General features: G+C 38.8%; 1 protein-coding gene across 4 annotated transcripts in view; it reads right to left on the bottom strand.

Annotated features, from left to right (window-relative positions):
* The window catches only part of CABIN1 (calcineurin binding protein 1), a 244,437-nt gene extending 225,357 nt beyond the window's left edge, over positions 1-19,080 (bottom strand). For 3 of the 4 annotated variants that reach the window (XM_050924449.1, XM_050924448.1, XM_050924451.1), the window contains exons 1-10: positions 18,996-19,080; positions 14,515-14,570; positions 13,862-13,954; positions 11,019-11,132; positions 10,691-10,825; positions 8,578-8,758; positions 5,876-6,005; positions 3,806-3,955; positions 2,400-2,683; positions 609-777 (exon numbers count right to left, since the gene is read on the bottom strand). In XM_050924449.1, coding sequence (XP_050780406.1) covers positions 609-777; positions 2,400-2,683; positions 3,806-3,955; positions 5,876-6,005; positions 8,578-8,758; positions 10,691-10,825; positions 11,019-11,132; positions 13,862-13,954; positions 14,515-14,517 — 1,259 coding nt within the window. In that variant the 5' untranslated portion in view covers positions 14,518-14,570; positions 18,996-19,080. The remainder of the gene's footprint in view (positions 1-608; positions 778-2,399; positions 2,684-3,805; positions 3,956-5,875; positions 6,006-8,577; positions 8,759-10,690; positions 10,826-11,018; positions 11,133-13,861; positions 13,955-14,514; positions 14,571-18,995) is intronic. The other variant, XM_050924450.1, reaches the window with a different exon arrangement.
* Between the last annotated feature and the right edge of the window lie 1,792 nt (positions 19,081-20,872).

Here is a 20,872-nt window from a genome sequence, read left to right on the forward strand (position 1 = left end):
AGATTTGAGATTGTCATCTGTCACTTCTGGTCAAAGTTGACTACTTGTCCAACTTCTCTTGTTCTGTAGCAGTCTGTATTTTTATAGTCTGTCTCATTTTTGAGGGGTGGGAGGAGAAGGGGGTAAAGGTTAGCCAACACACAAGACTGAAATTTATGGAGGAAAAGTTTGATAATTGGATCTGAGGTTGTACTCCAGACATTAGACAATAATTCGGTTTTGATATTAAGATACTTAACCATTCAAATGAGAGAACTGATGGACTTTTGTCAAACTCTTTAACTGTGACTTCTAACCAAATGGTATAGCCACCTCCTCAGAATGTATAATAATTTGTTATTTTTTGTATTAATCTGATGATTTAATTAAATTGATGATTTAATTCAATCCACTATTGAGATTAACTTGTTGCTTTATTGATTTTATGGCTGTTATTTTTAATAGTTTTAACACAATTTATAAAAAGATACCGAATCACATTTCTTTCAATAAGTAACATGAGTCCAGTACCTCTGAGGATTTGGGTGGATAACCAGCAGGTCAACAAAAAAGCCTGTGGTCCTCACAGAATGCCAACAACTCTCATCACAAGTGAAGGTCTGCTGTACCTTGAAGGAAGGAACTTTACTAACAGTTCTTGAAAGTCAACTTTCTCCTCCTTTTTACACTTGGTATTTCGGACTCTAGCAGACCGCCTTTTTGCAGTTTCACCACTATCTTCTGTAATTCTCCTCCGCTTCACCCCTTTCTTGGATTTATCACTAACAGTTGTGTCACCTAGAAAACAGAGTCAAACATTTTCAAAACTCAAATTGCCAAATAACACACAATGGATAATGTTGCTTAATATCATGGTGATTTATGAAAAATATTTTAAATTTACTTTATTCTATGGCAACATCAAGGACCCAATTCTGTTCCTACTGAAGACAATGGCAAAATTCCTACTAACTTGCATCATTTACACAGCACTCTGGTTTGATGTTGGCCTTGTAGCCCACGTAAACAGAATGTTTATCACTGATCAAACTACAGTTAGGCCTAAATCATGTTTGGTTTCACAGAACAGTTACCATAAAAAATTAGCTAATATGATATACAGGAAGAGTTACAGTAGTGACTTGAGTCAAGGCAGATAGAGAACCCTACACTGTATTTCTACAGGACCAAACATGATGGGGAACCTGGGAACTGCCGTGACAATAACAAGTACTATGATTTTACTATTTATATATAAATCTACTTATTCTATTACAATGTGCAAAAATAATTGCATCTCTTCATTAAGAAATGCATAGCTCAAATTCTAATTTTTCTTCTTTTAATTTGAATACAAAGTAAATTAAGTTCGACATTCATGATGTTTTGTAGGCATGTAAATACTGGTCAGAACTAAGAAGCAGACTGGTTGAAAACTTGGGTTTTTTAATAGACTTTCCTTTAATCTTCTAATTTTCAGTACAATTTTGTGGCTTTTAAGGAAAACATAGGACTCTGCCTAGAGCTCTAACATCTGTAAATTCCCATAAACATCAACCAAAGACTAGTAACCTTGTGAACAACAACAACTATAGATAGATATATATATATACACACACACACACACACCTCCCTACACAGTATATGCCTTAGAACATCTGAGAATATGAATATCATCATGCAAACAAATAAGTACATATGGAAGCAGAGAATTAAAACAGGCCAAGCGGCTGATCTTATTTAATAGTAATAATATTTTGTCTTTTTATGGTTCCTTTCATCTGACAGCCTCAAGGTGCTTTACAAATACACCTCTATCCCGATATAACGCTGTCCTCGGGAGCCAAAAATATCTTACCATGTTATAGGTGAAACCATGTTATATCAAACTTGCTTTGATCCGCTGGAGTGCGCAGCCCTACCGCCCCAGAGCGCTGCTTTACCATGTTATATCTGAATTTATGTTATATCGGGTTGCGTTATATCGGGGTAGAGGTGTATTAACAAAATTAAGCCACAAATCACCCAGGCATTATGATCCTTATATTACAGATGGGGAAACTGAGGCATGAGACAGCAGCACAGTCAAGAATAGAAGGGATTAGATACTACAGTGATGAGTGCTATAGAAAACCAATTTATGGACAGAACTCGGAGATAATCATTAACCAGTACCTCCTAGATCATTTAGACAGCTCTCTCTTTTTTAAAGTAATTGTTTTACAGATTATCACAGCTTTATATGACTGAACTTTTCTTTTTCTGACTTGGAATATACGTACATTGAAAATGCATTGGATCAGCTAGAAGACAGTTTAGAAAACACACATTTCTAAAGACAACAGAAATTTTCCAGTCTCGTTTACCTCTGCAAAGACAACAGTGTTATCTGGAATTGTAGACTAAAGTACTTTGCTCACCTATAGGCATGACTGGTTCCAGTAAATTCTCATTATGACTGGAAAAACTGGGTGTCATTGGAGTGTAAGTTAATACTGGGTCACTTATTGTAACCACTGGATTAGTGCTGACAGGATTGGGCAGGATAACACTGACAGGAGTAGAGGTAGGAGAAAGAATCAAGTGCTGGACTGGGTCTTGGTACTCTGAGAGGTCAATTCTTTTCCCCAGGCTCGGTCGAGGAGGCTCACATGTTGTCAAATGATGATACATAGCAAGTAAACTTTCTCCTAGACACTTCCACCTGCATGTAAAACACACAATCACAACATGACCTTATTAACACTTAATTTATTCATTTGTTCATTAGCTTTTACCACATAACCTTCCGTATTACAGTTAAAAACCCCTTTGCTGCAGGATGTAGGAATTACAATAAAGATGTTCTGCTACAGAAGGTTAGAATTACTGAGGGTACCAAAAGTGATTTTATCAGTGTAAGCGGAATAGATTCCTCATGGAGACAAAATCTGTCATACAACTAGAAAGCTGGAGAATATTATTTCTGGTACCCTGTCCCCTAGAGATTTCAGTTCAGGAGCAAATGTTTCATAGCTCTTGCTTCCTATTTGGAACATACTGTTGAACTACAGAGCAGGACCAACATTATCACAGAAATTAAAGCCATTATTTGGAAGGAGAATTAAGTATAATAGAAGGGAAATGGAGCTCATGATATGCTTCACACCCAGAGAAAGCATTCATTGCAGAGGAAATTTTTGTACTTCAAAACCAAAAACATTAACCCAGTTTGATATGAACCATTTTCAGGTCTAGCATTATACTCAATGGGAAAGGGCAAGATTTTTGTCAGCCTTTTACACAATTAGTAGTAACTTGCTCTGAAATTGGACTACTTGCAGAGGAAATTATTCAGTGCAAATAAGGGTGTCAGAATCAGGCCCTAAATAAGAAGATCACAGAAGTTTTTAACACACGTATTTAAAACATGTAATATACTCTAACAGGATTCCTAGACTATCCAAATGCACAATAGAACATTTTTGTAAAACAGTTATTTGTTTATAAATCTCCATAATCCAAATGGTAAAATTATTAAAAACAAAAATTTAAAAAAGTTTTAAAGTTCAGATACAAACCAATTAAAACTGGAAAATTTCAAAGTTTCTATTGTGAAGATATACTGAATTTAGCTACTTGTTCCTAGTTCATACTGTGGTTTTGTTTCAGCATGTTTTAATTGGTATGTATCAACTTTAATCTGGAAACATGAACAGAGCCAGACTCCTTACAGATTACTGAAACTTTAAAAAAATAAATATATATAATGAGAAAAAATACATGCTGAAGAGATTCCAATGAACCGAGGCCATGACTCTCTGAAACACAGACTATGATGACTTACGTGAAAAAGGGAACTGGCTGGACAAGCTTAAGATCTGGTTCTCTCTCTCGCACCATTAGAGCTTGCCTCTTTCTACGTAGCTCCAATGCTTCATCTACGATTGCTCTTGTTTCAGCTGCACTCACATTCACATCATGGATTGACATGTCACTGAGAGGTGGTGAAAAAGGAAGACAACATAGGTAGTTTTATTTTTTTAATATCAAATAGAGATTAATTTAAGATTCTCCTCTAACGTAGGGTACAAAAACAGTAATCACATATAAATGCACATATACATTTGTTCACAGTTCATTCTAAAATTAGATGGTTTGAGGCAGATTCTCCTCTTTCACTTTCTAAAAAGTGTGAGATGAATAGGAAAGCAGTGAAATGATTACAGCAATGCTATTGTTATGGCTGAGAAGCTCCTTTTGTTCTATGGTCCCATTTTGAGCAACTCAATGTTTCAGCAAAAATAACACGTGGGGTTGAAAATTCTCTTGCAGGTTTTCAGTCCAGAAGTGGATTTTTTGAAAGCTTGAAAAATATTTATTCCATTGTTTTTGAGATATCAGACAGTGGGGAAAAAATGATCATTAAATGCTTTGCTGAATTTATGTGCTTAAAGCTTTGCTAAATTATGGCCTAAGTAACTAACCAACCGAAAGTTTAGGTCAGAGGCCCTTATTTTGTATATCTGACTCAAGTCAAAAAACAAGATCACCCTTCCTCTTAAGATTCACTAGCTCCTTCCTTGCAAGCTAGCAAGCCATCCCTACACTAAACTTCTACCATAAGAGGCATCAGGAGCCCAAGTAGGGTTGGCAGCCTTTCTGCTCTTTCCCAGCACACACTCCACCTTAACTACCTAGGATTATTTGAGGCTGTAACTGTATGTCCACAAAAAATTAACTTTCAAATCACGTTTCATATGCTCAGCTGCTGAGCACTCAAGAGTTTGCTATGCTCTAAAAAATAGAAAGAAAGCCAGTGATACATCTGGGTCCCTTCAGATGGTTCCCCACACTTCATGTTTCAAAATTTGCAGGCTATGTAGAGTACAGTGCCTATAATGTGAAAAACTATTTGAATGCCTGAACAAAGAATCAACAGATGTGCACCAAGACTCATATCCCACTTTAATTCATCCACATAGCATAAACATACTAAGGCACTGATGTTATCAACATGCGCAGGAACATAAAGTATTACAGATGCACAATGGGACTGAGTTACAGTTGAATTAAAATCCTAATTTTGAATTCCTTGAGTTTTGCTGATGGACAGAGTGTTAGATGGGGAGTCAGGAGACCTGGCTCTGCTGTTGAACTGCTGGTGATTTTGGGTAAATCACTTCAATTCTCTGTCACTGTTTCTCCCACCTTTTAGATTATAAGATCTTCAAGGAAGGGAGAAGTCTCTAACTACAGGTTTGTACAATGCTTAGCACTATGGGACCCCAAACTTCAATGGGGTTTCTAGGCATTATCATAACAAACAATAAAGTAACAAATGTCAACCATAATGTTGCAATAACATAGTTCTCAGAATATATATAAATAATTCAAAGGCTCCCATAATCTTACAGGAGTCTTGCATCTCAGATACCACAGAAGCTTACAAAACTAATAACCATATACAATTCTCACTGAAGTCAATGCAAGTCTTCACATTGACTTTAGGGACAGCTGGAGCTTGTCCCAAGTCAAATTCCCTGGAATAGTGGTAATTAAGAAGTGATTTCAATTAGGAAAGTAAATCCTGAAAAGAACAGACAAGGAATGTGGATGTATATGTTTCAAATATACAGTTATATATAAAAGCAAAACACAATAATGGGAATTTTAAAAAGTCTGGGAACTAAAATAATTTTGGAACACTACAAAAAAAAGTTAGAGTTTTCTTCCTGCAACAAGTAATTAACATGGAATGTAGTGCCAAACACACCAGGGAGGTTTATTTAGAAGATAGAGACTACATGGTACAATTATATTAGTGTAAAGGGTTGGACCTCACTAGGCTTTCTGAACTATTCCTATCCTAAAATTCTAATGTAAGAACTATAGGATGATTAAGAATGAGATTCACCATTTGAGGAACATCCTTAATGAGTCTTTCCTGAGGCAAGGTTGCTCCTCAAAAATCTTCTCCTTCAGTACCAGTCCTTTGCTGTATTGGCAGTCTTTCTCCAGAGCTTTGCAGATAAAATACAAACATGCTAGTAGAGGGAAACAGAAATAAGAATTATGGGCAATTTGACACTATGAATCATTAAAAAGTTCCCACTTCTGGGATAAACTACTAACAAGATTTTAACAATCTCCAACTGGACATGAAACATTTCTACAATCATTGGTTTGTAATTCTCTCTGCAAATGGTTAAACACACAGAAATACAATTTAAATAACTTACCTGAGCATCCTAATCATAACCCCACATTCTCGAGTTTTCGCCTCTAAAAACAAATCTACAACTTGGCTAAACAGCTTAAAGTCATTTACCTTCAGATTTTGGTTTCAAATACCCTTTTTCTGAAAAACAGGAATCCATTAGTGTTTTTACACCATTCCTCAGCATTTATCATGATTGCTGTATTACAAATTGCATTACAGCAGGAAAGGCCATATCCTGCATTCCTTACTCACCGGAGTAATTCAATTAAGACTATTCTCACGAGGAAGGACTACAGGATCAGGTCCTACATCTCTAATTTACCTTGGAGCCACCTATTAGCCTTCATTTGTATTGGTTCATCTACCACATAAAATCTGGATTTAAAAGTTGAGAGCCAGTTATAATCAACTGCTGCATAATTAGCCATGCCAGGCTATGAACTATATTGTAGTTTTATACTCAAACCCTGGAGGTAACTTGCTAGAAATGGCAACAAAGACAGAACATGCATGAGAGTGAGAGAGGTCTACAGGGAAGCTTCTTGCAGCAGCTCTGATGTATAATAAATCACAGCTCCAGATGAGACTTCCACTCTAAATCATACAGATATCTTTTTAATGTTGTGGGGCAAAGGAGAATAGATTATTACCCACAGAAATAAATATCCTTCTGCACAGAGATTAATATCCTCCCATCCGAAAAAAAAGTATGGATTAAAAAAGAACTTGATTGAAATGTTTGCTGTTTCCTCCTTTTATCTGCTTAAGCAGAGTTTAAGAGTGCCATTCGTAACTTCAGACTGGTCCAGGGACATAACTCTCTTGCTGCATGGTGCAGAGGGGATAGAAGCAGTAGATATCCTGTCCTTATGGACTAAAATTGGAGGAGAGAGAGGAATTAATGCTACATCTTCCCTCTTTAAAGACTACAGAGAACTTTCCTCAGGAACAGCATGTAGCTGGGACTCCACAGGTTTTTTGGAGTTGTGAGACCTTCTGGAAGGAAGTATGGCAAAGGATAGCTGCTCTCAACGGCATCATCCCTTGCTAAAATTCCAGCAGAAATTAATGGTGACTTTATCAGCTGGAACTTTTGCACAAACCCATTCCATGTTATCTTCCCATTAGGTGGGTAGAGTGGTATGATGCAGCTCTTAGGGAAGCTGAACTACTGGGAAAAAGGGGAGCGGCCCGGGAAGCAGTATGGATCCCTAGTCCTCTGTGAAATTTCCTCATAGATCTTCAGACATTTACACAGGTGCTGGACCTTGTCCTCTGCTCCCTTTGTGGCCCCGAAACTGTCTACTGACAAGGTATCTCAGAAACTCCACAAGCTACAACACTGAAATTCCTTACATGTATTTTTCCATGGAGTGCATTACCTGGTTCTTAATAGTTAAATTACTACCACACGCTGTTCATTAATTACAATGGAACCAGCTTATAGAGAATCCTGTTGTACTACAGTTCTACTTATAGAGGAGTGATAACTCTGTGGTGCAAAGCGAATATTTTCTTCACCTCAGTTTATTTAACTAGTTCAGTTCAATGACTAGCTCATGCAAGGGTAAGAAACCAGTTGGGAATTGAAAAACCAGTAAAGGCTTGCTTTCCTCTTCCACTCTATGAATAAAACTTAGGTGTGAGAGAATGAGATCTCCTATTTCTAAAATTTTGAAGGACCTAGTGACCATAGATAATCAATTCAAGCCCTAACTGCAGATAATACTTCCTTTGTTTAATAGATCAGTTGGTTTTAAATGCAAAACATTTCTGATAAAAACTTTTAATGTAGCCAACATATTTAAGGTAATTTTATTTAATAAACAATTTAAATGCTGTTTTTGTGAAATTTTAATTGAATCCAGACTCATGTATCCAACCAGGGATACTGAATTCAAAATATTTTCTCTTCAAAAGATCTTGTTTACAGTCCACCTCAAACATAGTCTACAGAAAAGCAAATCCTTTGGGGGACCAGGGGAGAAACGCATTTCAACTCAATATCCATGGTTGGAACTGTTGTTTCCTTGCCCCTCGTTTGTGTGTTCTGTTTGGGATCCCTTGTAACATATAAAGATATAAACTTAATTTTATTTCCATTATTTCAAAAAGTAGTACGAATTCTAAAAGAGAAAAGAACTGAATAAAAATACTGAGCACAATGATGGCTTTCAATAAACAAATACAGCAGACAGGGATTTTTACTGTAATTAAAACCAGTTACAGATCACTATACTTTACCATGAAAAATTTGCACATTACATTTCAATACATTGCATGTTTAAGATATTGTGTCAGTAAGACTGCATCACTGTACTGTTCTGATCATACTGATTTTTACTTGAATTAATTACACATTTTAAGAAAAATTATACAAAACTAGCTGTACTTACTTGTATAGTCACTAAGCGTGTACAAGACTGTGATGAGGTTATCTAAACAAGGCCAGTGATCAGGATTACATCTGAGTCCTTCTTCAAAAGCATGACGTGCCAGTGGCATACGGATTAACCTTATTGCTACATGACCAATTTTATACCATAGGTTGACATCAGTAGAGTCTAACATTACAGCCTAGAAAACATAAATATCACACCACATACACGTCAACACATGCATGTGTGTGTGTACACGTTGCCTTATATAGTTTGTATTTTCTGGAGCTGAGGTTTATGATGGAACACTATTGTTCTTTGCGACTGAAATGGTGAGCAAGTAATACATATTTATTACCTAAACATACACACAATACATGCAAATTAGGGCTGTCGATTAATCGCAATTTAATTCACGCCATTAGCTCAAAAAATTATTTGTGATTAACCACAGTTTTAATTGCACTGTTAAACAACAGAATACCAATTGAAATTAAATATTTTTGGATGTTTTTCTATATTTTCAAATATATTGATTTCTATTACAACCTAGAATAAAAAGTGTACACTGCTTACTTTATATTATTTTATTACAAATATTTGCACTGTAAAAATGATAAAAGAAACAGGATTTTTCAATTCACCTCATACAAGTCCTGTAGTGCAATCTCTTATCGTAAAAGTGCAACTTGCAAATGTCAATTTTTTTTGTTATATAACTGCACTCAAGAACAAAACAATGCAAAACTTTAGCGCCTACAAGTCCACTCAGTCCTACTTCTTGTTCAGTCAGTCGCTAAGACAAACAAGTTTGCTTACATTTATGGGAGATGATGCTGCCCACTTCTTATTTATAATGTCACCTGAAAGTGAAAACAGGCATTTGCATGGCACTTTTGTAGCCAGCATTGCAAGGCATTTATGTGCCAGATATGCTAAACGTTCATATGCCCCTTCATGCTTCGGCCACCTTTTCAGAGGACATGCTTCCATGCTGATGACGCTCATTAAAAAAATAACGTGTTAATTAAATTTGTGACTGAACTCTATGGGAGAGAATTGTATGTCCCCTGCTTTGTTTTAGCCACATTCTGCCTATGTACTCATGTTATAGTAGTCTTGGATGATGACTCAGCACACGTTGTTCCTTTTAAGAACACTTTTACAGCAGATTTGACAAAACACAAAGAAGGTACAAATCTGAGATTTCTAAAGATAGCTACAGCACTCATCCCAAGGTTTAAGAATCTGAAGTGTCTTCCAAAATTTGACAGGGAAAAGGTGTGGAACCTGCTTTCGTAAGTCTTAAAAGAGCAACACACTGATGCAGAAACTACAGAATCTGAACCATTAAAAAAGAAAATCAACCTTCTGCTGGTGCATCTGACTCAGAGGATGAAAATGAACATGCATTGGTCCACATTGCTTTGGACTGTTATTGAGTAGAACCTGTCATCTACATGGATGCATGTCTTCTGGAATGGTGGTTGAAGCATAAAGGGACATATGAATCTTTAGCACATCTGGCATGTAAATATCTTGTGACATCAGCTACAACAGTGCCATGCGAACGTCTGTTCTCACTTTCAGGTGACATTGTGAACAAGAAGTTGGCAGCATTACCTCCCACAAATGTAAACAAACCTGTTTGTCATGAAAGTTGAACTTACAAATGTAGAATTATGTGCAAAAAATAACTGCATTCAAAAATAAAATAATGTAAAACTTTAGAGCCCACAAGTCCACTAAGTCCTATTTCTTGTTTGGCCAATCGCTCAGAGACTGCACACTACAGCATTTGCATTAGGTGAATTAAAAAATATTTTTTTTTACAGTGCAAATATTTGTAATCAGAAATAAATATAAAGTGAGCACTCTACACTCTGTATTCTTAGTTGTAACTGAAATCAATTTGAAAACGTAGAAAACAACCAAAAATATTTAAATAAATGGTATTCTATTACTGTTTAATCGTGTGCTTAATCTTTTTAATCGCGTGCTTAATCTTTTTAATCGCTTGCCAGCCCTAATGCAAATCATTTATACAAAATACGGTGAGGGTCTCATACATCTACTTCAGTAAGACTAGTAAATATTGAGACTCTCATACTGTACTCAGACTATACTGTACCTCTAAGTAGAACTCCATGGCTCTCTCCAGGTCATCTCGCTGTGCTGCCAATTGTGCTAGATTTTTATAGGTGGAATATTTTAACATCAAGCCTGGATGTTTTAACCCTTCTTTCTCATCACCAGAGAGAACTGCCTGAAAATTGTAAACAAAACAATTGTACCCTTGACATCAGGAATTAGACTAGTGATAAACAGCAGCAAATAACCAGCCAACGGACAACCAACATTACATTTTTGAGTCATCCATGGCCAAGACACAATGGAGTGACACAAAATGCAATAAAGATGTGGCTATCTTTCACTTTGAGTCCCTAAATTTCACTGACCTCTTGCAGAAGACGAATCTCAAGCAGCTCATGGTAAGCTTTGGCAGACTCTTCAAATCGGTCATGTTTCTGAAGGTCCAAAGCTTTGTGATACAGAGCAAAAGCTTCTGCTTCCTGTGGGTCAAAATAACAAAATTAACAACATAAATCATTACAACTCCTATGCAGAAGTAAAACTTAAAATAGGAGCAAATTTATGTAATGGATTTGCTCTACTGATTTTTCTCTTAACTTTTTATTTAATAGTCTTCAGAAATAAAAGAATAAAATATTAGAACAACCAAGGAGAACCACTGCAATACAATAAGAGATTGTAAGAAAATATGTGGAAGTCAAAAGCAATTTGCCTGGGGGAAGAAAAAAAAAAAAGGTGTGTTTAATACAGCCTTAAAACGACATGCATACCATGGCCATTATTCAGGAAATCATTTCTGTCAATCCCTATTCAGGAAAGCACTCATGCATGTGCTTAACTTTAAGCACATACTTAAGTCCCATTTGCTTAAATGGAATAAGTATGTTTCTTTATTAATATGAACAATAAAGCACCCTCTCTGAATAGGTAGGCTTTCCCGAATTGGGGCCAATAGTTGTAATCAGGCTAAGCGCAGTTGTTGTTATTAGAATTCTATCACCATTTCCCTCTGCAGTTTGTAAAATATTTTTTTTAAATCTACTTATAAAACCATACTAAAAGCTACCTGTCAAAGTGGTTAGTATTCAGCATAGCTTTACAATAGAAAAAACCCAGTCTACACTGGTCAGGAAAATTAATTCAGTTATTGCTAGCAACTGCTCTACTTAAATATGGTAGCTGTTAGAATTTCATACACAGTATGAACAAGGCCTAAGTGAAGCTGTAAAATCTAACGTTTTAACAATAAATACATGTTCTTTTCTTTTAACTATTTCTATCTGATAAATATGATGATTTATCAATAATCTTAGCTAAATAATTCATTGATCCTACAATGAATTCCATGTGGGAAGCCTCCTGCATCTGCACAGTCTTTATTATATGACAGAACCCTAAGAACTGAGACAGGCACTCCAATCGCCATGAGGAGTTAATCATTAAAGTAACTTCGGAGGAGAAGGGGAAGCAAAGTCCATCTCTCAGCTACAGAAAAATAAATGTATTTCTTCAGTTTATTAAAATAGAACTACAGATGCCCATTCAGTGCTCTAGGTGCCTATCTCACAATTAAAAATCACAACATAAAAAAGGGCTGCCCATAAACATTAGAGACACGAAGTGGGTAAGGTAATATTTTTTACTGGACCAACATCTGTTGGTGAAAGAGAGAAGCTTTGAATCTTACATAGAGCAATTCTTCATAGCTACACCACCACTGCAAACAATGCCCATAAATATGTCCCCCTCAGCCAAAACTCTCAACAAGCAAAACAAAGAGGAGGGGGAAAGGATGGGGTGTGGAGCATGGCCAGGTGGTTAACAAACCTGGGCTCTGGCAGACCAAGGAAAGGGAGCTCCAAAATCAAGGACCTCTCAAAGAGAATGCCCTGCCAGCAGCACCATCTCATTTACATTGAGAGAGCTACATGAGTGGTCCCATTGCTCTCAATTCTTATAGCATATCAGAGACATGCCACCCTGGAGGTCCTCTATTTTAATCTCTAACCTACCAGTCTAAATTTGGCCTCCAGGATCATTCTCCTACCTTTCCCTATGTCATTAGTACCTACATGTATCACAACCCTCCACTCCTCTCCAACACTGCAAATAAGTCTGTCTAGATGTCTGGAGAGGAAAAAAGATTGACAGGTGCTATCAACCAGATCTTTGGTCTATAAACAATTACAGAGGTAGTTTAAGCTGCTAGTTCTACTAATCAACATGCCTGTAGCTCCAGCTGTTTCCCCCTTTTGATTTTTCCGATTTTTACCAAGATCAATAAGGTTCTGCCTACTGAAGCCTAGATCATTCTTGAAATATTAGAATTGATCAGCTGCGGTATTGAAAAGTTATCACATTACATCTCTTTTCTCTGGCAATAATCTGTACCATGAGACATTCTTTGCAAATCAGGAGAGTATTATACAGAAACAAACTGTACTCAGACTAGTTGTCTATAATTAAATGAATTATAATTATACTTCTGAATGAGATTTAATCAGCACTTTGAACTTTGCCTCTAGATTATCTTTGCTTAGCCCTGGTCTACACTGGGGAGGAGGGGAATCGATCTAAGTTATGCAACTTCAGCTATGTGAATAACTTGCTGAAGTCAACGTACTTAGATCGACACACCACGGTGAGTTGACTGCTGCCATTCCCCCGTGGACTTTGCCTGTGCCTCTTGTGGCACAGGAGCTGACAGGAGAGCACTCAGGGGTTGATTTATCGCGTCTAGATTAGACACGATAAATCAATCCCTGCTGCATTGATTGCTGCCCGCTGATCTGGCAGGTGGTGTAGACATACCCTCAGTTTACCTAACTACCATGACTGGAATGATTCACAAAGCTGAGAAACTGAGATCATTCCTATCGAAATGTCTTCAGTTTGTATCGTAAAGTAGAGTCAGGCAACTTATCTCTTCCAATATCTAATATTTCTTCAACTCTTCAATAAGCATACAGGAAACTCAGCTCCTAAGCTAATGCAGCCTACTCACAAATAAGCCACACAGATGCACTGTACCCCATTTCAGCAGAGTCATGATATGCTAAAGGGCTGGGTTTAGGAGATGAGCATATTAATGTAGCTCTTCCCCCTAGAACCAAAAATTACAAGAGAACAGACCCAATGTCGGGAGATTAGAACATATCAGAAGAGATTCATTGTCAATTTTCCACATTATTAAAATTGTTTTACTTACTTGAGCCTCCTTTGTCTGTGTTTTGTGACTTTTGAAGGTACCTTCATGCTCATCTTCAATTGTGGAGCTGGCATTCAGTGCTGCAATTCGGATCTAAGAACGAGAATCAAGAAACAGTTACAGTACATACATGAAATTCATATCTGACTCAGTTCCTCATCTCACTCTTGCCACTAGAATTTGTATCATTCCTCTCCCTAGTTAAAAATCTCACAATAAAACCTGGGTTAGCACTGCAAATTTAAGAAATTATTACTACTTCAGTATATAATGGTTACTTGATCCACCACTAACTGCAGAATATGACAAGCAAGACAAAGGAAGCTCCTTTAATGGCAGGGGAGGAAATTTAAACCATCCCTAGGAATCATGGGGTCAGTAGAATGGACATATGGATTACAGCGAAGCACCTTCATTTACCAGGTCACTACAAGGATAATTACTGAAAATGCAATGTTCTAGAGGTGCCAATTAACACTCTACAGAGAGTGGCAAAGTCTTGGGATAAGGAAATATGGAAAATTGTTTTTGGTTTCTCACATCACACACATGAAAGGATTCAAGCACATATGGCACCAAGAATTCGCTGCTCTCTCAGAAAGCCATACCACCATGATGTCTGATAAGCAGCTTGTGCTAGACTGCCACCTTACCATGTTCAGCAGGATTCTCCCACTAGAGTCAGGTGGAGGGCCAGTCACAAATAGGTCTGAAGAGCAACCAGGGATTAGAATTATATTTACAATAAATGGAAAGCATTTATTATTAAAAACATATAATTATTTAACAATTGGAAATTTTTGCAAGTATCATAGCACCTTACAATATAAACAAGAATCGACAACAATAATCTTAAAAACAATTGTAAATAAAGTTATAATAATTAAGATGAAAGGAAATTCAATTGTTCCTTATTTTCTTTTTGCTTTTAAGACTTTAAACACTAGAAAATAATGAATATTTGCAATGCACTTATAACTATCGTACATTAGTCAGCTGTAGATTTATGTGTACTGTAACAGTAAAATTAAATGTAATCCCAACATTAGATATAATATTCTTGAAAACATAAAAAATACTACATTAAATGAATGTTAAGGCTGCCACATTAATCACTTAAATGTCAGAAAATGATGAAGACAAATTTGCCTGTGTAGCCTCAACTCTGCCTCCTTGCAGTGCATTGCTGTAGTCTACCTGCACCATGTCATTTTCTTTAAATTATGGAAAAAGCCCTGCTCTGAGGAAAGGACTGACTTCCTGCCCCTGTATCAGGAGCACAAGGTCAGAATCCCTGTTCACAGATGCATTTCTGGGGCTAGATCCCAATGCTCTTCCCACAACAAGAGTCTGTGGAACATGACAGAAATCAAGAAAAAAGTTGTCCTGGAGCTGACGGTCAGAGGAGGCAGACATCATGGCTTGCTTCAGAGGACATCCAATTGACTACTCAAAACAAGCTGGCAAGCCCTCTACACTAGGGCTCCCAGCTACTGCTGCTAACTTTTATGAAGTGGAACTAGTGCAAGTATCAATACCTTATACAGAATGTAGGTGGGCCAATGACAAGATGGTGTCTCTGTCATCCCTCTTGCAAAGCAGGACTTTAGAGCTGCATACCCATAGAGGTCTATCAAGTAAATATTCAGCAACAAAAAGAAGCTAAACTTCTGTGATAAATACTTCTCCATTTTGAAAGGAGAGAGGTTAATATCCCTAGCAATTTTAACATGGATAGAAAATTTGAAAACTGGTATTCACATTTAAAGCCAGTGATTTTTCATTTAAATTAAACCTATAATTTTCATTCGATTAATTTCTTGAAGTACGATGCAAGTAAACGGCAAAAGAACATGAAAGGAATTTGTATGTTTTATTTTAAATTTTCACTGCCATGAGACAAATCCTTCACATCAGTAGACATACAAAAAAATGACATGTGCACAGCAAGCTAAAAACAGTCTTTTATATTGTAGACCCTATTAATAGCAAGGTAACTCCAGAATTAATCACAGCAGGAAGCAGTGGGAGTGCTGAACTATGAGCTGAATTAATTCAGACATCATTGATGAGCGCTTTCACGTGTAAAGAAAGCATGTTTCTACTTTAATTTAACTCATTCAGAAATGGTCACATTTTGTTGGTTCACACACACTGATTTCCCCTCCCCCCACTTGCATCCAACTTGCACAGACAACTGCACAATAATATAAAGTACTTTACATCTTCAAAGCATTAATTAACAAAGCTTCAAAACTCCTGCAAGATATGTATGTATTTTCGCCATTTTATAAATGGAGAAAACAGAGGCCTGATTTTCAGAATTTACAGAACTAGAGCCGGGCAAAATTTTCAGTCTGAAACTTTTTTGTCTCAAAATTTCCTTTATTTTTACCTTTAAAAATTCAAAAACATTTTAAAATACTCAAAACAAAAAATACTCAAAAAATATTTTGTTTTGCCTAAAAATGCTTTTTTTTTAAATTTGCTAAAAAAAAATTCATTTTTGGTCTGACCCTAAACAATTTTTTCCAATTTTTTTAAATTGCCAATGAAACCAAAAGTCCAATTTTCACCTAGATCTATACTGAACATCCATGACTCCAAATTAAATTATCACCAGCTCTAAAAAACATTTGGCTCCATGGCCCCATTTCAGTGAGATACTTAAAGTTAGGTATGTATTTAAGTTTAATCAAGCTTAAGTTCAAACACATACTTAAGAATCTGGCTACATCAGGGTCATAGTGACTTGCTCAAGGTCAGACAGCAAGTCATTGGGAGATAGGGTGACCATACGTCCCATTTTGGATGGGACAGTTCCCTTTGTAAGTCTTATCCCAGATATCCTAACTTTTTTGGCAAAACTAGGCATTTGTCCCATTTGCTCTTGTCAATTGATCAGATGGCAAGAGAAATGGGACAAATGCCCAGTTCTGACAAAAATGTGGAGCATGCCCCCTAGGGTGGCATAAAGGAATGTTTGAGGAGGGCCAGCGACAACGGGGCTTCGGCTGTCAATCCCAGCCCCATGTCGGGGGCAGAGACCCTCAGGCCAGCCTCATGTAGTATCCTAGTTTCCTTTGGGAAATATGGTCACCTGACTGGTAGACGCAGGATGAGAACTCAGTAGCTCGGCTGATATTGCACTAGACCAACTAAAACTATAAAGAAAAATATGTGGATGGCAAGAATTTTAATTCTGCATTTTGCTCAAATATAAACTTTTTAATAATGGTCAAGTTACTTTTAGCTCTAGTACAGTCAAATTATGACAGAGGGAGAGAAATAAAATAGAAAGCAGAGCAGGGGTGGAGAACCGGCTACGGAGATGCATGTGGCTCTTCATAGGTTAATATGCGGCTCCTTGCACAGCTGCTGACTCTGGGGCTGGAGCTACAGATGCTAACTTTCCAGTGTGCTGGGGGGTGCTCAGTGCTCAACCCTCTGTGCTGCCCCCACTCCACCCCTCCCTCCGAGCCTGCCATGCCCTTGCTCTCCCCCCCCTCCTTCCCAACAGAGATTCCTATGAACTGTGAAACAGCTGATCACAGCAGGTGGGAGACGTGGGAAAGATGGGGAAGGCGCTGATTGCCGGGGTGGCCAGCAGGCAGGAGGCGCTACAGTTTGGAGTGGGGGGAGCTGATGGGGGTCTGCTGACTTAGTACTATGGCACTTTGGCAATGTAGATCAGTAAATTCTGGCTCCTTCTCAGGCTCAGGTTGGCTGCCCCTCAAGCAGAGTTTTTGCACTGGCACAACTATGTCAGTTAGGGGTGTGATATTTTTAGTGGTACAACTCCTAATATGGACACAGTTATTTTATAGCAGAATAATGCTCTAATGGAATAAACTATATTGGTATAAGCATTTTAAAGCTAGTATAACTGAATCCATAGAAAGTGGGTTGTACTGCTTTAGCTATACCAGCATACCTAGTATACCCGTACAGTTAACAAATTTTGTGTGTAAGACAAAGCCTTAGGCACCTGCAGACATTATGTCTAGACAGAGTCACTCAGCGGAAGAGTTTTAGAGTGCGAGTTTCAGCCTTCCAACTTAAAAATCATATACAGGTACTGCTAAAATAAATGTATTTGTTTCACACAGCTCCTTAAGATTATTAAAACCAAAATAATTTTCTAATTCTAATGAACTTAACTATTTATTTTCCATTTTCATTTTGCATTGTTCTTGTGAGTTTCACATAGGTTCTCATTGCAGTTATGTTTGGGTTTCACATGCTATACGGGAATATTTGTTTAAAGACAGACGTTTTCAGCAACTTTTTTAAAGTTGTAAAAGTACTTCTACTAGATTTAAGTTTTAGAAAAGTTCATTCTTCCTAAACTGTAATTTTTGACCAAATGCTAATGGTGATAGTTTTCAGTCATGTACACGGTGCCACTTTCCAGAGCAGGGGTGTCAAGGAGTGACTGGAGAGGGAGAGGAAGAGGAAGTAGATACATAAATGATGATGGGTAGGCCTTTAGCAAGGGGAGGGGGGAAGAGTTGTTACATTTCCTGAAAGGAGCTCAGCATCCAAGTGTTTGAGGAAACCCTGTTGTAAAGGGTGCAGGAGCCCAGCAGAATCTTCGCAGGAGGCTCCATCCAGCCATAGGCCTGTGTGAGACAACTGCAGACAGAGGGGTGGAAACAGGGCCCCTCAGTGTCCCTCAGACCCTTCAGTGGAAACTGGGACCTCTGTGGGTTCTGGAACTAGAGGGCTCCCCACTTATCTGGCGACCTTTAACGTAAGTAAGGCTTGGCCTGCGGAGATCGCTCCCCCACCGCACCGCCTCCCCTAATAATGCTGACCCCCCATACGGGCTGGGACAGGGCTGCACCCCCGCCCTCCATGCAGGTGCCCGGCAGCACTGTGCCCTCCGCTCCCTCAGCAGAGGCACCAGCCTGCACTCCCCACACAGGTACCGGCCCCGCTGCTTCCCCGAGAGTTCCCCACGCGCCAGCCCTTTGTGCAGCCCCCGTGTCAATTCCCAGCCGCCCCGCTCCGGGCTACCGGCTGGCCCAGCCCGGCCGGGTAAGCAGCGGGAAGAGCAGCCCGCCTAAGACGGGGATAGGAAGGTGACGCGCCGCTGAGGAGAATCCGTTCTACATGGAAGGGGGAGTCTCACCTGCAGTCTCCACGGCAACCTCCTCACGGGCCCCTGGAGTCCAGCAGGCCAATACAACGGCCTCTCATTGGCTGAGCTGCAACTCCCCACCCAGCCAATAGAGATGCTGGATACAGACTGACAGGCTGTTTTAGGAGAGGGCGGGCCGAGGGGACTGCGGTCAGCTTCCCAGTGATACCCTCCCCGCCGGGAGGCTGTGCCTCCCCCATGCTCCCTGCCCCGCCCCTTCCGTCCCAGCGCCCCCGGGCGCTGTCACAGAACCGCATCGTCAAGGAATGCCATGATGCCGTCATGACCTTAGCGCGCGCGCCAACCGCTTGTGCTGTGCCATTCCCTGATTGGCCCTCGACAGGTACCGTCCCGTAACTCGTCCTGCCCGCTCTCTTGTGACGTCTGGGTGCGTCTCTCCCTCGTCCACCGTGTCCCACGCGCACAGTGTTCGACCAGTGACTGACTAGAGGCCGCCCGCCCGCCCGTCACCATGCGTTTAAAACACCACCTGCGTTCAGGGTGACGTTAAGGTGACCAGATGTCCCAATTTTATAGGGATAGTCCTGAATTGTGGGTCTTTTTCTTATATAAACTCCTATTACCCCAACCCCCAAACTGGTTTTTCACATTTGCTGTCTGGTCACCCTAGGTGACGTGTCGCTGGCTCTCCAGTGTGCCACCAAGTCCCTCTGTGCTGTCATCGCCACCTCTAAGCTTGAAGGCATTGCCTGAGGGGTTGGACATCTCCACAGTCTTTATGTTAAGTGTGGTTAAGTGCTATGTTGAATCAGGATCCTGGTTCTGCTTCCAGCGTGTTGCTGCTGACCCTCCTTCACTATCCCCTTTCCTGGCTTTTCTTCTTGCTGCCTTCTGTTTTCTGCCAGTGTCCATCAGGTTCCTGCATTTGATATCTTGTTTCATTTTTGTATCCCCTCGCTGGGATTTTACCACTCATGGATTCAACTACTGCCTTTTCTCTGTTGTATTTGTCTGTTCAGTCCTCTCTCTCTGGTTGCCTTTCCCTCATTTCTTCATGGATGTCTAGCTTCATCTGAACCTCATTTTCTCAAACACTGAAGTCTTTTTCTTTCCTTCCAGTCCTCCTCAACTGCCCTCCTTTATTCTATATATTCACACATTACACAATCCTTCCTGTTTCCCCAGCCCATCATTCCAGTGTTTATTGTATGTTCTCACACCTTAATTGAAAGTGAGCTGTTGAATCTTTAAGAAAAATGTCCTTTCTCCAGAATGTTATTTACTTAAGTTAAATAGGTGCTAACAAAAAGCAGAGAGTTTTTAAAAGTGTTAGTAAAAATTCTTTCCGTCAGTTGCTCAGTTTTCACCAGTTTGCTTGAGTTACACACTCAAGTTACTCCACTTAAGCTAGCCAAGCTTAAGGGAGAGTGGCCACATTGCAACTTCACACTTTACCTGCAGAGAATGATTGCAATAGTAGCAAAGAGTGATTGGATTAGCATCTGATAAATTGTGCTAACTTGAGTTGTAGCCGCATCCCCAGTATACTTACAGAGGGTGAGTGAGATACAAGGAGAAAGGGAAACAAAATGAAAGTATTGTTATAATCTAGTGAATCGAGACACACTAAAAGTATTTTGATAAAAGTTTTATTGACCAGATAAACGTCCAACTCATGACACTAACATATAAATCTGCACTTAGTGCATATTTTATTTAGCGGACAGTGATTTTGCAACAATGGAAGAAAGTTATGCTGCATGTGTAGTAACTAGCTTCAGATATTAATCATTTGGTTTTAATTATTTTTGAATAACCTCATTGGTTTCAGTTATTTTTGAATAAATGAAAGAATGAAAGATACTTCCAACTTGACACCCAAATTTTTGATTATATGTTAAAAAAAA

The sequence above is a fragment of the Gopherus flavomarginatus genome, chromosome 15 (assembly GCF_025201925.1).
Source record: "Gopherus flavomarginatus isolate rGopFla2 chromosome 15, rGopFla2.mat.asm, whole genome shotgun sequence".
Taxonomy (NCBI): Eukaryota; Metazoa; Chordata; order Testudines; family Testudinidae; genus Gopherus; species Gopherus flavomarginatus.